We start from the raw sequence: 17,720 nt of genomic DNA, 5'->3' as shown, positions 1-17,720 counted from the left end.
AATGGAAGGTAGCCAGAAACTTTAGCCACCATTTGTTTAACAAGAGCATAATTAGATGAACAGAGTTGAACAACTAGAAAATTAGGAAAATTATATGATTTTCATAGAAGTTGATTTCCCATTTGTCAATTAATTTAACAAATGGATATCCTTCCTTTATCTTTTCAGTTATCTACATTTCCTTCAATTTTTGTCCATCTAATTTTCATCTTAGAAATGGATGCTTTTAAAGTTTCTATACTTTGAGGAAATTAAGAACTACTGATATTCAGATTCCATAAATAAGAAAGCTTGATTCAAACCAGCTTCTACAAGAATAAAGTAGAATTACTTCTTTAATGTCTTTTCTTTAGCTTTATTATTTATTTGAATATGAAATATTCTCTCCGGTTCTTGTAGTAAACTGAAAGTCCCCCAAAGAGCCAACCTTTCAGGTTGTCCAGAGTGCTAGATGCTTCCATGTGCCTATTTTAGCACACAAGAGCACTAAGGATTCCTATCAACACAACTGGATATTGTATTTCACTGTACTTGTTCTTCTTTCTTTTTTAAAAAATTTTAAAAAGTTTTTACCTATTCACTTTGAGAGAGAGAGAGATAAAGAGCAAGCTGGGGAGGGGCAGAAAGAGAGGGATAGAAAGAGAATCCCAAGCAGGCTCCACACTGTCAGCACATAGCCTGACGTGGGGGGTGAACTCATGAACCATGAGATCATGAACTGAGCCGAAATCCAGAGTCGGACGCTTAACTGACTGAGCCACCCAGGCACCCCACTTCTGTTATTTTGAAGTCAGGAAACAGGCAAAGCGTGATTAATGCTGAGAACTTCCAAAGGGTGTAAGAGATACAGCCTCATCCTTGATTACCAGACACTCGGATGCTTGTTTCTCATGCCCTTGTCATTCTGTCTTCCTGTGCCTCTGTTCTGCAATCTGTGCAGACAGCCAGTTCTGCCTCATCTTCTGGGCAGTCTTTGCTCCGGGCACTTTTTCTCTGTTCTCCTCTCTGTCAGTCCCCAGAGAGGACAAGGAGGGCTGAAATCGCTCATGCCTCCTGACTCTTTTCCCTGGGCAGGTGCATGCTGCAGCCAACATCCCAGTCAGCCCTGCTGGTGAGCAGACATGACTTGTAAGGACTTTCACACCAAAGGGCATGTCATTACAAGGATTTCTGAATTGTCATTCTGTTAGCACAACCTGGGTCAAGAGAAAGCAAAACATACCTCCCTTCCTACTTCTCATCTTTGACACTAATCTCTTGGCCAATCATTTTTCACATCTTCTTCTATATATCTGGCTTGATTCCCTTATCATTCTGTTCATCTTGCATTCTCAAGCTTATCCTTTCTGAGCCAGGGATCCAGAACTCTTGTGCTATGGCAGCTGGTGGGACAACACTGGGCTTCCAGTGGCTGCCATGACAAATCAATGAACAGATACTTTTAGGGCCATCTGTGTTCAAGACCCGATCAGTCTGAGGCTGCAGACCCATAATTCCTCATACCATCAAAGCACAAGAGAAACTTTCTCTGTGCAAAGAGAACTTTTTAGATATTATCACTGTTATCTGTGATTCCCTCCTCTCACCCCCCACAGGCTACATAGGAAACCTTGATACAAAGCATGTAAATGACTTGTCATTGCCTTCATCTGAGAGTGATGTTGAGCAATTGTTATCGTAGGCTCTTCTGTGTGTATGGGGCCCTTCAGCTTAATGTTCATTGGTTATAATTGGGCTGTGTGGTGCTATTTTATTTTATAAAACTATACCATGGTATATGCTACTATTCTGGTTTTAAATAGTAAACAAATGCAACTAATCAGGCTCTCTTTTTAATCTTGTGAACACTGCAAATGTCACCTGAAATTCTTCATCACCAAGATTGTATTCTTAATTGACATTTCTTAACAAAGAGATCGTGTCTTCAAAACAAACTAATTAACATCACAGCAAGAAAATCCAAAATCTTAATGGCATTTCCTCACGTTCTATTCATTCTATACGTTGTTCTAAAATGGTCTTATGTTCAACTGACTGCATCAAAAATTCTGCAGCAGCTACTTTAAACAGTTGTTAAAAACCTGGCAAAGCATTTGAGTATAAGCTGTAAAAGTGTGGTTTCTTTGCAGCACCAAAATTTTCTTGAAAATAATGGCTACATGGAAATTCAGCAGGCATGGTCAACTCAGAATGGCTTATGTAAGCATTTGCTTAACAAATTACATCTATTGGAATAATTATAGATTTATTAAAAATAAATATCATTTAATCAAATTTCAGAAGAATTAGGCATATTTGAAGATTGTCACATCAGCAGAGGCCACTAGTAAAATCTGGAAACATGAAGGTCAGCATGAGGTCAGCAATCTTTGCAACCTCCACCATCAGCTATAGGTTGGCTATACAAGAAGTTGACTACTTCCTGTCTCCTCTCCCAGAGGGGCAGAGTCACAAGAAGGGAGGAGTGGAGGAAGAGGGGTGCGGTATGTGAAGGCCTTAAGCATGGCCAGTTCTGGTGAGGGGAGAACAGATTTGAATCAGACGTGAGACTAATTTTTAACAACCGAATCTGCTACAGAATCTGTACAGAATATAATAAGGACTGGAAATAGGGTTTGAGACAAAATAGTTGAGAGGGCATTTATTCTAAAGAAATACAACTATTTCCTAATAAAAATCCAATGAGTTGAGACAATAAACTAGATCTACAGGTACCATGTTTACCCTTCTTCAAAAATTGATCTCAGGCATATTTCCCTATAAGAAGAATAAATGATAAAACATAAACAATAGAGATGACAAATTTCTGTGTACTTTTTCAGTTATATTTGCATGGGCCTTGTTCCACACAGCTACTCTAATCATACTGCAGAGCTAATCATATCAACAGAGCTACTGTTGATATAATGATACATTCATCTCCTTTTTAGGAAAAAAAAAACCTATTTGAACCCTTACGGAAGGGCATAGGATTATCTCATAAATTTCTGCTTACAAACTCCTAACACTACCCACCCTGCAACATTTATTTAGTAGTTTGTTATGGTTTGTATGTGTCATTGGACTCTAACAGAGTGGCAAATTATAAATTGAGAGCAACTGTTTTCAAAATATTCGCATTTGATACAATTTGTGAAAAACGGAATACTAAGTTTAAACGTGGTTATTGTTTTCTTTACGTGGAAATGGAGCCAGAGAGGAAAACAATGATCCTCCCATACAAGGAAGGACACTGAAGATGCTGTTTTAAGAAGTTGTGTTCACTTAGATCAACATCAAAGGAAAAAGTGTAGTTTAAGTCTTTTGGAATAAGAAATGCATACCTATACTTATGCTGCTTTGCTATTTTTTTAAAGGACAGAATTGTATTATTTTGGAAAAAAAAGAGTTTAGACATAAAAGATGAACCAGACATAAGGAACCGGCCATGAAAATAAACATCTGCAAGTCTTTGAGTCTTTTATCAATTTAATGCCTGGAAGTAGACTGTGATGATTCTTCCTTTATTAATCCTTAATAACTGGACAGATATCCCCCACCGCCTCCACATCCCCCTGGCCGATATTACAGACAAAAACATTCTTTCGGGATAGCAGGGTAAGTATGTAACAATATATTAATTCAGATCCTGAAATATTTTGTTATTCTAGCGAGCTGAGAGAGTTTATGCATTTTCCCAAAGTGTTTCATTGATATAGATATGACATTTACTTCCTGATATACCAAACAGGATATACCATTCTGGCAGTTCCAAATGTAGACATAATTTTGCTGGGTTTCTAGGATTCTATTGTATCATTCGCTGCCACATTATTCTCAAATAAAGATATTTCGTGCCCTAGCTTCACCCCTCTGTAAACATCGTATTTCAAGATTCGTTTTGCAAAATGTCCAGGTAGGAAGAGATCATGAAAAGGAAAAGATAAATGTAAGTTTAATATTCATTGCTAGATTCAGTATGTTGTATTTGCTTAAGTACAAAAGAAATATACTGTACATCACTGATTTAGTTTGAAACTGTCATCAGTTAGTTTGAAACTGACAGAAGAAAAAGAATTCTTTGAGACAATATTTTGGCTGTTTATAAAAAATAATGGATAGATTGTAAGCAGGCACAGGAAAGTGAAGTTCTGTTTCCTAAGCAGTTGCTCCTGTACATAACTCTGAATTGACTCTAAAAGTTTTCTACTTGAAAGTGCCTGTCCAAAGCCAAAGTTAGTGGAAGAATTCAACCTTGAAGGAAAATGAATCTTGGGCAAGAAAGAGAATTTTTCCAGTAAGCACAGAAGAACAATTCAGGCTAGGTAATAAGAGTGAGCCTTGAAAAGAAGAATTATCTCATTGATCTTGCCTGGCTGCTCAGGTGAAATATTCAGCGGAAGAATCTCACAAAAGAAGAGGACCCTTGTGAGCGAATGGTGACAATTTAAGTAAAAAAAAATAATACAAAGTGTGCTATTACTGCCATTTGGGGAAATGGTTTAAATTTCCTTAAGAATCAAAACACCTATACATCAGGTCATGATGGAAAAAAGTGCAGTCATTAGAACACGATATAGAGAAACAAATGAAGGTAGGTTTTCCTTCTATGTGAAGGCAATATAAAGCATCTACACAGAGTAAAAATCAGTAAAGTTTAGGCTCTCTCTCTCTTCCATGCCCTGTTTATAAGTTTTTGAAAGGCCCTTGATCAAAGCACATGATTAATAAGATAAATCTTCATATAATTTGTTTATATTCATTTTATGTCTAAATTATGCCAATTATACACATTCTGAATTTTATGAGAATGGGACCCACTCAAAATTCGCTAGGACCACTTACACATTTGAGAAGAGTTGAATAAAAGAAATATTAGCTGAAAGTTTGTACAATTTAGAGTAATCCAAAATCTGGCATAAGACATTAGCATAAACTCCTTTGGAATTACAAAGAAAGTACAACCTGAGTTTTCAACATAACTTATTTTTTAGTCTCTTTAAATGTAGCAAATGAGTTGAGTTTTAATATTTATATTCTGAATGTATTCCTAGGGTGGGGAAAATGATTTCAAGTCTTGCAACTTCCAAAGAAGCAGCAATAACTTATTAATTGTGCCCTGGGTGATCTTAAAGTATGGCAGAAAAACAGCCGTGGAGACTTCCAAAGATGCATAAAGTTCTCCTAGGGGGAAGAGTAGGGACACAGGGAGAATCTAGCTGCAGAAGTATTTCAAAAAAGCCATTTACGTGTTGAAGGAAAGGATTTAATCAATAGTGTTACAGCTGTGAAGCTAATATGCAGGTCAGAAGTCCCACCACAAGGGACTGGTACATATTTTGTAAACAAGTCATTCAGTCCTACATTTTCTCCCCTTCACAGCTCCTCACATAGTAATAATATGTCCCTAAGGTTTCAGGATGAGAATCATGATGTCTGCTAATTTCTTCAATAATAATAAACATGATGTTGATGGCAATTATGAGAACGACTATTTACAGAAACCTCATTCTATGCCAAGATCCTAAGTCCTTTATATGTATTATCTTATTTAAAGTAAAAACAGTGCTGTGGTTTTCCTCAAAAGGAAACCGAAGCTCCAGGAGATTATGTAAACGCAGACCCACAATCATCCCTGACCTCATCATACATGTATGCATTCCCTGTAAACAATACATCCATTTCCTTCAAGTTCTGGAAGATCTGAGGAGAATCAGGACCCTCAAGACCAGTGACAAACACATGATCCAGAGCTGGTTGGCAGATGGAGTGAAAAGGAAAGGAATGTCTGGGTGCTGGAATCAAGAATCATAACAGGCCAGATGGATGATGGTTCATGCGCACAATAACGTGCACTAGTAGTTAATGAGAATGGCTAGGTGGTTCCTGTCACTGGAATAACACTGGATAGAGATATTGTAGAAATTCATCTGAATCCAGTTTTGGGGAAAAGATTCCTCCTTTTAGAGTGGATATTTTTGGGGAAAAATCAAGGTGAAAGAAGACCTCTATTTAATCTATCCCAGTGAGTAATGCCATGAAACGCCTTCATGAACTAGCAAGAAATGGAGAGCTCTAGAAAGTATATACCAGCACACAGGGACAAGAAATTTCTTATAAAAACTGGAGTCCAATCTGGAAGGGTAGCAGTGGTGCTTGCGTTTCTCAAGGGTCCTTAACTCGTCTCTATTTTTCAGGATAGATGTCCTACAGATTGCAACGGAGACTAAACTGTGGCTAACTAGGGAAATATTACCAGCCTTTGAGGCAGTTAATAGGAGGAGAACAACAGAAAATCTTTAGGATGTTCATTTTGGAGTCATCTATCCTTCTAACGACCTAGGATACTTGGTTGACTGCCTAACGCCATTTCAGTGGGTAATAAAATGAGTGACCGGGACTAGTACATACATCGCTTTTAACCTTGCACCCGAAGAAATGAGAAAGAAAAAAAACCCTGACAGGCATACTTATATTAGAAACGCAGTCACAAAAAGCAGTTCACAAAAGTAACCTTGAACAGAGGAGCGAAAACACACTTGTATGGAACCAACAGGTGCTAATATTATCTTTTTATCAATTCATAGCGTTGTTTTGAAGCTTACCTGAGTTACCATAAATGATGAGCTTAAAACAATGCTCCATTGGCAGAGCTGGTCCTATTTTTATGTGTGACAGAGATTTAGCATGGTTAAATGATTTGCCTAAGGGCCCATAGTTAATAATTGTTAAAGACAAGAGTTGAATGAAAGACTTAGGATTTAAAATTCAGTTTTCTTTTAGCACATCATGATGCCAATTCCATAAGACACATTTCTTCTGGTCTATTTTTTCCCCTCAAAAATCAGTTTATATGGAAGCAAATAGAAGAGAATTACTACCCGCTAATGATTTAAATAGACCAAATTATAAGATACAAAATGCCATGGTTGGAAAAATGCTCTGCTTACCTTATTATTCACAATTATTATATTCATAAAATTTGCATTTTAAAATTACTTTATAATCTGCATGCTATAGAAGATAACTGGGCACTGATTTAAATACTTTTTCTGTCTTAAAAATTAGAGGTAAAATGTGATTAATGGCACAAATATTAAAGGTAGATGCTTGTGCATTTGTATAAAAGTCAGTATTAGAAATGTCACTTCTGGCTCCCGAATACATTTGCCAATGTGAGAAAACGATGACAAGTTCTAATTATAAGGTTATCACAGTGTATGTAGAATAAAGACTAACCACTTCTGGAGGTTCCGGGGGAAAACCCTTCAGGGTAACAAAATTCTTTGTTACCATATGGATCTTCAGTGGAGCCTGACAACTTTAAGAGTCTGCTGGTCAGTGCAAATTTTCTAAGATCTAAAACCACAAATGCTGGTAGAAGACCATTATGTTATTCATAAGATTTCAAACTATGATATAATAGAACAAGTTAATAGAGTTGATAATGAGAATTTGAAAAAAATACAGCTTTCTCATTCTCTTTGTAATTATACGGTTACATTTCCTCTCTATGATTTCTACAAGTAAAAATTGTTCTGGTTTATGAAACACATGTTTGAGAAACACAGCTAGAAGCTTCACCCAAGATGCTCTTCCATTTGGATGGCAATCAAAAGATGTTTCTGTAGGAGTCATAGTGAAAAATGTGTGCTCGATTGACACTAGTTTTATACAGAAATAACATTGGTATCATGTTGCGTGGAGACAGCTCTCTTCTACTTAACCAGAATTTCAAGACGTGTTTAGTAGTTAGGAAATGTATCCTCCACTTGACATGTAAGGATTTTAGCCTTTGTCAAACTTTTTTTCCCCCACAATCAATATTCAAGCAAAGATAGCAGATTGCTATTCATATCTGTTACGTCAACATTTTCATCAATCCCCCCTTTCCACTTTAAATACAAGAATGTTCAAGAACATTGTTCAATTAACATTTGGGGCTTTTGTCACCATGACATTAGGCCTTTTTCAACAGGACATGAGGATACACTAGAAGCTGGGTTCTACCACAGCTTAACAGACCAAACCAGAAAGCTACAGTTGTGGAGTTTCATTAAATTAACGCGCTTCTAAGATCACTCTTTCCTGATCAGTATCCAAACTGATTTTTGATTAGTATTCCATTTGTAATGTTACTTAGATTTCTCTCTCTCTCTTGATATATAGATATACATATACATATATATGGTCATAATAATTATTTATTAGTGTTCTCTTTTTAAAGTGTACTTTAAAAGCATGATAAACTTACCTTAGAGAGCCCACCTACTTCCAAATAAAAGCAGATAATGAACACATTCCAGGTGACCCAGAGGGCAGTCCATACTGTGTACTAGAGAGAAGGGGGGAAGGGGGAGAAAGAGAAAAAAATGTAGAGATGAAAGGCATGTATACTAAATAAATCAATAATAAAAATGTCAATAAGTCTAAGTCTTCTGGGAAGAAGCAGGGCATGCTCAGAAAAGACTACTCCTTATGAGGTCCCCTAAGATCTGGAAATTAAAAATCCAATAGTTTCTACGGCTTTCAGTAGATGCCAATAAGGCTAGATTTATTTTTAAAGTGCTCTGCTGGCCTGCAGATAAAGTTAAATCCAAGAGCTGACTTGATTTCTGTTTTCTGAGTATTAGCTTTTCCAGGGAATACAATTATGCAAATTTTCTGTGGGTTATCTATCTATCTTTTAGTTATAATATTAACCTGTCAAATTTTTAGGAATGTGAGTCAAAACTCAGCACTTACATACCCCTGAATGAAGAGCATGTTTGAAAATGGATGTAGGGAGTAAAATGAACACACTTTCCTGTTGAACTATTTTAGTATGAGTAGTGCGTCTGTGCCTCCAACACAATTATGTTAAATATGACCGTTAAAATATTTTAAAAAAACCCAAAATTAATAAATATGGTTAAGAATGAGCAAATAAACAATCTTTCCATAATAGGAAAATACCTTCCAATCACATCCAACAAACTCTAAACATGCTTGCCTTACTGACTAATTGGTTTTATCAATGTATTATGTATTAAGAAATGCCTTCCCTGAGAGTACTGGTGAGTCTGAATTAAGGTAGCCTTAGATCAAGACTCATCAGTGCAGAGGGTCTTAGGGTACAAACCACCTGGTTACTGATGAAGAAACTGAAATCTAGAATTGACATAGAATTAGCTTGGATGACTGAAGATGTGACCGTGGGAACACAACACAATGCTTTTCTCATTCATTTTACTTTACCACAAAAGCCTGTACATTGTTAATTCCTTCAAGAGTCGACATACTGATTAAATTATTGCTTTCTACAGTGATTTTAATCATCCCATGCTATTGTCAAATGAAAATAAATATTGAAATCACCTAAGTAACTTATTCTATGCTGTGTCAAGTAACACAATTATGAAGATTAAACACTGTGTAAAATAGCCACGCTCCCATTAGAAACCTTATCAGAAGCCTGTCACTACTTGCAAAATTTAATTTATATTTTGTGTCTGTCATTTATGATTTTTAAAAGGCTTTCAAAATAATCTCACGTAGTTGTGTAGCTTTTTAATTGGATACATTTGATGTCACATCCCATACATCTTTTTTTCTTTCTGGAGAGGAGTTTTTTGTTGTTGTTTGTTTGTTTTAAGAATAATACAATTATAATTATGAGTTAAGGGGGTCCAAAATCACTGAAAATTTAGAGAAGGTGGCAAATATGTTCAAATATTAACACAAATTAAAATATATAGTGAGGCTTTTGGCATTTGTAGATATTGTTGATGCTGACAATATCTTCTGTTAATAAAGTCTTCCAGTATGAATGACTTTAGGCAGTTTTAAAAATGTGCCAAGTACATTGAAATACACTTTTAAAAACCGCAAAAATAGTTCCATGACTATTGAAAATAGCTAAACTTCATCCTCAATGTATATTTTTTGCAAACTGATCAAGTCACAATAACCATAACAAATTTCAAAGCTGTTGCTAATTTAAGATGGTCACTGGTATCTACATTTTTCATTCTAAATTAATCTAATTATGAGTCAATTAGAATGAGAGAGCAGTGCAAACCACTAAGTCATGAGAAAAAAGCCAATGATACAAAGGTTAAGGAAAGGGCATAAAAGAAAGTAAGGCTAACATAAGGAAATAAACAAAATTAACTGCAAAACCATACGATTCTTAATTATTAGGAAGGCAAACTTAAGCCCATAAGTATTCTTTTAGAAAAGACAATCCACCCATAGTTATAACGAATGCATAATAAAACCAATCTACTTTAACATCACGGCACAAACTCAGTGACAGAAGTGTATTCAGGACCTCTCACAAGTTGTACCACTGATGTCATTTGTGAACTCTCAAAGATAAAATTACCAGGCTGAGTAGGCTCCAAGTGTCTGCTGCTAAATTCCCTAACAATAACTCTGCTGCTTTCTATGTTCCTGGTACTGTGTTAAGCACTTTCTATGTTCCTGGTACCACGCTAAGCAGTTGATACAGATCACGTTATTCAGTCATCACACTAAACCCAGGAAGAGAGTAATCTTTTGATCACCTACTTAGTGTCATAATTGGGAGAGGAACTCTCACAGTCTGACTCCAGAGCTGAGCTAAGTATTACATGATAGGCTTCATTTCAAAAGGGTTTTAGGAAAAGGACTACGGAATAATTTGCAAGTTAACACTTCACCAAATTTTGCAACTTATAAAATGACCAGTTCACCAAATTATCGGTTTTCTAAAAATTTATGTCATTTATATAATGAGGCCACTGGCAATGTTTTTGAATAACAATTTCTTTTGTATTTTGCAACTGATGTGTTACATGTGATACGAAGTTCATGGTTTTTAAAAACAATATTGTAAGCGTCTTTCTTCTAATATATTGGTTTGTTGACAACAAAGATTGTTTGTATGACTGAACGTTGGACTGTTATGAGATGAAAACTACATATCTCAAGTCCGAGATGCAAGTCTGTACATAGAGATAAAGAGAAAGAAGTTTCTAGCAATACAAACATATCCATAGGCATTTACCTAGGCAGGAAGTATTAGGACAACATATGTATTCTTTTTGACATAGGTTATTTTATTTACAATCAATGCAAACAGGAATAAAAAAAGATAAGACTCCATTTTTAAGAAATACCTTTTGGTTATCATGAAGTATGCCCATATTCTCACATCCAGACACATATACTTGCAGTATAGAAAACCACTTCCCAATATATAAAAAATTACTCTGTATAATTATCTACCTATTTATTTGTTATATTTTGCTTATGTTCGCTGCATATATTAAAAAAATTTTTTTAACGTTTGGTTTATTTTTGAGAGAGACAGAGTACAAGTAGGGATGGGCAGAGAGAGAGGGAGACACAGAATCTGAAGCAGGATCCAGGCTCTGAGCTGTTAAAACAGAGCCCGATGTGAGGCTTGAACTCGTGAACCACGAGATCATGACCTGAGTCGAAGTCAGATGTTTAACCCACTCAGCCACCCAGGCGCCCCAGGGTACATATATTTTAAATCCTAATTTACATATTCAAAGACTGTAAGATGAAGAAAATGTCCATCTATTCTAAGTAGTAGCCTGGATATTTCAAGGTTTTACAAAGATATTTCGGTGTTTTTTGCTTGAAATGAATTTTGGAAGTCTTGCAGCCTATTTCTTCCTCATTGAGGAATTAGTTTATGACATAAGTTATTTTTACTTCCTGAGCTTGTTTTCCAAATGACAGAAAGGTCATTTATTCATTCATTCACATGTGTATCTGTGTATAACACTGTATCAGATACAGTATTATGTACAATATGTTAGACTAATAATTAAAAAAAAAAAGGTTTCTTGTGAACTCATTGCTCTAACACTTTCTAGAGTTTAGTATTCATCTCCAGAAGAACTTTAAGAGAGTTATGTGCTATCTCTTCATTTTAATGGCTAAAAAAGCAGAGTGAAAGCCAAAAAAAAAAAAAAGAAAGAAAGAAAAAAAAGATATATTAACAGCTCAATCATTTACTAAGCACTTACTCTGTGTTAGGTTATGTTAAGCAAGTCACATACATTACATAATGTAATTCTTAAAGACAACCTGAGTCAGACTTTTACATATGAAGTTAACTATGGTACAAATAATGGAAATAAATGTCCCAAGGCTTCACAGTGGAGGAGATTGGTGGAGGAGATTTAATATAGGACCAACTAAAAGGAAAATTGATACTCTTTTTTTTAAATGTTTATTTATTTATTTACTTTGAGAGATAGAGAGAGAGAGTGCGCACAGGGGGAGTGCAGAGAGAGACGAGAGAGAATTCCAAGCAGGCTCTGCACTGGGAGCGCAGCGCCCGATACAGGGCTTGAACTCATGCACTCTTGAGGTCATGACCTGAGCTGAAATCAAGATGCTTAGGTGACTGAGTCACCCAGGCGCCCCAGAAAATTAACACTCTCAACTGTTATGATGAGTAGTAGCTCAGGAAGGAGGTTTATGATGACATAGCAGGAAAATTTTAATATAACAATTCAAATTACACAAGTTTCTACTGCACAAAAGTCCCATAACTAAACTGTGGATTTAGCAAATTAACTTGGCTTCCTTTCTAATTTTTAAAGGCAGTTTTGAGTTAATTTCCAAAGTTAGTATTTATTCAAAAACTTAAATTAACTAATGCTTTTGTACTTCAATTAATTTAGAACTGCTTGATTAAATTACTGCCCATGAAATAATAAAGGTTCAAACAATGGTAGGGCAGATTCTCATTTTGGAATTTCTATGTAAGGTTTTAAAATATTTTATATAGGAGTAAACAGGAGGAAACAGCTGATTCCAGAACAATATGCTTTCTGCTTCATTGTCTAGGGTCAAAGAAACACAAAAGGTACATTCAAACCCTAGAACTGACTTTGGTATCCACTAATTATATATAGATACATAGATATAGATATAGATATAGATATAGATATAGATATAGATATAGATATATAGAGATAGATGATAGATAGATAGATAGATAGATATCACACCTTGCTGTGGAGCTTCCTCAAATACAGTGGCAGGAGTCCATAACATTATATTTCTTAGAGAAAAATAAGATGAGGAGTAAGTCAGCTAATGGTAGGTGCAGGCAGAGCAGCATATATCATTTTATCATGTAAATCCTCAGCTAAGCTCAGATTGAGATCAACAAGGCAGGAAAGGCCAGTTTCTCTTATTGAACTATTGTTGGCGTGTTCTGAGCTAAGAAATCAATGTCAAGTCCATCCTATGAAATAATTTCATGTAATAACTTTTGATTCATTTATCAATTGTTCATTACAGTATTAAACATATTTAAAAAAATATTTAGAAAGAGAGAGAGTGAGAGCAGGGAAGGGCAGAGGGAGAAAGAAAGAGAACTTCTGTTTTTGATGTTTATTTTTGAGAGAGAGCATGAGCCCTGGAGGGGCAGACAGAGAGAGACACACAGAATCCGAAGCAGGCTCCAGGTTCCATGCTGTCAGCACAGAGCCCGATGTGGGGCTTGAACTCACGAGCTGTGAGATCATGATCTGAGCTGATATCAAATTCTCAATCGACTGATCCACCCAGGTACCCCATAAAGAGAGAGGAGCCTGACACAGGGCTTGATCCCAGGCCATGGCCTCATGACCAGAGCAGAAATCGAGAGTTGGATGCTTAACCAACTGAGCTACCCAGGTGCCCCAACCATTAAGCATCTTTAAAGCCTCATGTATACCAGGATAGACCTAGAGCACAGCAATGGATAGGAACAATGGGCATGCCAGGAGAACACTGTTGAATGGAATAAGATGGGCCTGGAAGTAAGGGTTGTAGCTGTGCAGTGTACAAGGGTGGAAAGTGTCACCAGGATCCATGAGAGCACAGGAGGAGGCATTTATCCTGGAGTGGGATGCTCAGGCAAGGCTCCTAACAGGTGACCATTCGGTGGAAGCACTATTTAGAGTTTTCCAAGAGGGTAAGGGGACTAGGGCATTCCAGGTAGAAATTACAGAGTGTGCAAACAGAGGAGGCAAGAAACAGCATGTGGTCTTTGGAAAACACAATCATTAAGCATGGCTGGTGCGAGGTGGGGGAGTGGGGCATAAGCAAAGGAGCAGTTTTAATGAGTTTTGAGTTCCATTCGCGGAAGTTAGAAGTTTGCCTATAGACATTGGAGAGTTTGTTTTGTATGGTCCTTGACCATAACCATTTTCATAAGCATGATTAATTCTTTCAATTCTTTAAATTCTTTGATTCTTTGATGTCAGAAATGGTAGTAACTTACCATCTGTGTTTCAGTGTTCCAAAAATTTTAGTTTGAAATGGATTAAACTTAGTTGGCATTACTGGTGTTTGTTTTGGCCAATAAAGGGGGCTAATACTAAGAATACTGCAGGTGAGTTTGAGAGAAAATCTCCCACAATCAAAAACTCTTTCCCTGCTGAGTGAAAAATGTGTGTGAATTTCTGATCCAGGATTCCTCTCACTGCTGCTGAAAAGTTGGGGCCTCTCGAGACACACCTGTGTACCTCTGTGACATATGCCAGATTTATTTTCTGGCTTTTTCAGAATTAATCCCAGACCACCGGTGGTAGATTCGAATCAAAGCATTCATGGGAACAACTCGGGGATGAATCGCCTGTGGCGTAATGAAGATAACATGGCGTAGCCACCCTCCCAGTAACAATATGATCTTCCCATTGAAGGCACTTTTTTTTTTAACAGAGTTTCTATGTTTGTGGATTAATGATTCCTTTTTAAAAATTGTTTATATATTTATTTTGAGAGATAGAGAGAGAGCACAAGCAAGGGAGGGGCAGAGGGAGAGAGAGAATCACAAGCAGGCTCCACACTGCCTGTGCAGAGCCCAAAGTGGGACCTGATCTCACACACTGTGAGATCGTGACCAGAGCCACAACCAAGAGTCAGAACCACCCAGTCACCCTGGATTGACGATTCTTCAGGCACTTCTTCCAAATGGATGATTTATACCCATGTTAGAACAAGAGGTAATCTGGAATCCCACACAGGTAACAATATTCTGCCATCAGCTGAGGTGGTAGGGCAGGATCAGTTTCAATGTTAAAATTTATACTGACAATGGCACCATATCATCTAGAATATGGTGGTGAAGCAAAGCAAAGCATCATAATGATCATGATAAAGCAACTTCACGAACCTAACTATAACAGAGGTGAGGCAGATACACATTCACTTCTGCCACTTACTATGTGGGTTCCTGGAGTAGGTCACTTAACCTTCCTTAACTCTTTTCTTGTCTGTAAAATTAGGGATGCTAATAAATGCCCATAGGATATGTGTGAAAATTAAATCCAATGATATCTTTGGCACAGAAGGCTTTCCCACCAATTCATTACTTTCTTTCTCTCCTAAGATGATGACAACAACAACAACAACAACAACATCAACAACAAAAATCATAGAAATTTGATTGGCATATGCATTAAAAGAGAAAATCAACACAAGCAAAAACATGCATTGTTTTTCTTGGAAGATTCTTTTTTTACTTTTTTATATTTTAATTTAATTTTTTATTTTTTTAATTTACATCCAAGTTAGTTAGCATATAGTGCAACAATGATTTCAGGAGTAGATTCCTTAGTGCCCCTTACCCATTTAGCCCATCCCCTCTCCCTCAACCCCTCCAGCAACCCTCAGTTTGTTCTCCATACTTATGAGTCTCTTCTGTTTTGTCCTCCTCCCTGTTTTTATATTATTTTTGTTTCCCTTCCCTTATGTTCATTGGTTTTGTCTCTTAAAGTCCTCATATGAGTGAAGTCATATTATATTTGTCTTTCTTTGACTAATTTCACTTAGCATAATACCCTCCAGTTCCATCCACATAGTTGCAAATGGCAGCATTTCATTTGACTGCCAAGTAATACTCCATTGTATATATATATACCACATCTTCTTTATCCATTCATCCACCGATGGACATTTGGGCTCTTTCCATCCTTTGGCTATTGTTGATAGTGCTGCTATAAACATTGGGGTGCACGTGTCCCTTCGAAACAGCACACCTGTATCCCGTGGATGAATGCCTAGTAGTGCAATTGATGGGTCGTAGGGTAGTTCTATTTTTAGTTTTTTGAGGAACCTCCATACTGTTTTACAGAGTGGCTGCACCAGCTTGCATTCCCATCTTGAAGATTCTTAAAGATCTAAATCTGTCTCTTTCTATGCACAAGAGGGAGTTGGGAGAGAGGGAAGCAAAGAAAAGATACCAGAGAAAGAAGTGATGCCAGTTCTAACATGAATCAACTCTGAATGCATAAGGAACTACATGGGAAAAACAATTAATAAGTATTTATTGAGCATCTATTACATTCCATATTCTCAAAGAACGCTGCCTATTAGGAAGACACAAATGTGAACGAATTGTAAACCATGTTCAAGACACACAACAGTAGTGATTAACTATTAAAGTGCCTGGAAGGAGGGAAGTGTGCTCCAGAGACAGAAAACGTTGCTGTAGCTGGAGCTCAAACACAAGCAGGGCTACCTGGGTGAGAGGCTGGAGAAGCAGGTAGGAGCAGGGTGCATGGCGCTGAAATGCACCAACTCTCTGCTCTTTCACCTGTGATGGGGCTAGTGCTCAGCCCCATCATCCTTCTCATGACTCATTCAAAGACCTTTCATCACCTCCAGAGACCCCTGGACCCGGTGCCTCCCCATTCTTTGCATAACGAGTTCCTGGAGAGCAGGGATGCTGTAGTTTACTTTCTTCTCTATGTATCCAGCCCTAGCAAAGTCTAGTAGGGCCGCAATTAATGTTTAATGAGTGAATGGGAACTACTGCTATTGACATCCTACTACGTGCCCTGCAGTGCCTTCTTCCCACAACACTTCGGTCTTCCTCTTCCCTGGTGAATTCACACATTGCAGATCTCAGCTCCCCAGTGACTTCTGCAGAGCCCATTTCCCCATTATACATCTCATGGCACAGTGTGCTCCTTTGTAACACTGGTCACAGTTGCAATTTACCATTTACCTGGATGATTATTTGATAATATGTAAGGTAAGTACCCAAGATGGCAGAGAATACATGTGTCCATATTTGATCACCAACGTAGCCCATACTTAATACAATGCCAAACGCATGGCAGAGACCCAATAAATAGAGTTTGAATAAATAAGTTAATTAAATAAAGGAGAAAGGAAGTTAAGAAAGAAGGGAAGTGGGGTACCTCACTGGCTCAGTCAGAAGAGCAAGTGACTCTTGATCTTGGGGTTGTGAGTTTGAGCCCTCCTGTGGGGTGTGGAGATGACTTAAATAAATAAAACTTAAAAGAAAAAAAAAAGAAGGTAGGGAAGAAGGGAGCAGGAAAGGAGAGGAGAGAGGACACATTGATTGTGGGATCAGTGCTTAGTCATGTGGTCAGCCAAGGATATTCTTAGATTTTATCCTGCTAAGAGTTATCAAAGAGTTTTAAGCCAGTGATTTAGGAAAAGTGCAAAGGACACATTGGAAGGTAGGAAGGCTGAAAGCAAGCAGGAAGTCCCTATTCCAGAAAGAGAAAGCAGAGGCCTCATCCAAGGCAGTAGCTGTGTGACGAATGTGTAGAGCTAGTATTTAGAGGGTACAATCAATAGGACTAGATAATGCCATTAATGTGTACCAACAGCTTCATTCCAGAGAGGACACTGGTTTCACAGCCATTGAGGATTGTGGGCTTCACTATTATCATAAATAAAATATCATAAAATAAAAAGTGGGTATTGAG

The 17,720-nt window shown here is 37.2% G+C and overlaps 1 protein-coding gene across 1 annotated transcript in view; it reads right to left on the bottom strand.

Moving 5' to 3' along the window:
- Nucleotides 1–17,720, bottom strand: part of NKAIN3 (sodium/potassium transporting ATPase interacting 3) — a 616,620-nt gene that overhangs the window by 279,108 nt on the left and 319,792 nt on the right. The window contains exon 5 of the mRNA XM_023248646.2: nt 8,234–8,314. Coding sequence (XP_023104414.2) covers nt 8,234–8,314 — 81 coding nt within the window. The remainder of the gene's footprint in view (nt 1–8,233; nt 8,315–17,720) is intronic.

This window comes from Felis catus, chromosome F2 (assembly GCF_018350175.1).
Source record: "Felis catus isolate Fca126 chromosome F2, F.catus_Fca126_mat1.0, whole genome shotgun sequence".
NCBI classification, from domain to species: domain Eukaryota; kingdom Metazoa; phylum Chordata; class Mammalia; order Carnivora; family Felidae; genus Felis; species Felis catus.
This window is presented reverse-complemented; position numbering and strand designations above follow the sequence as displayed.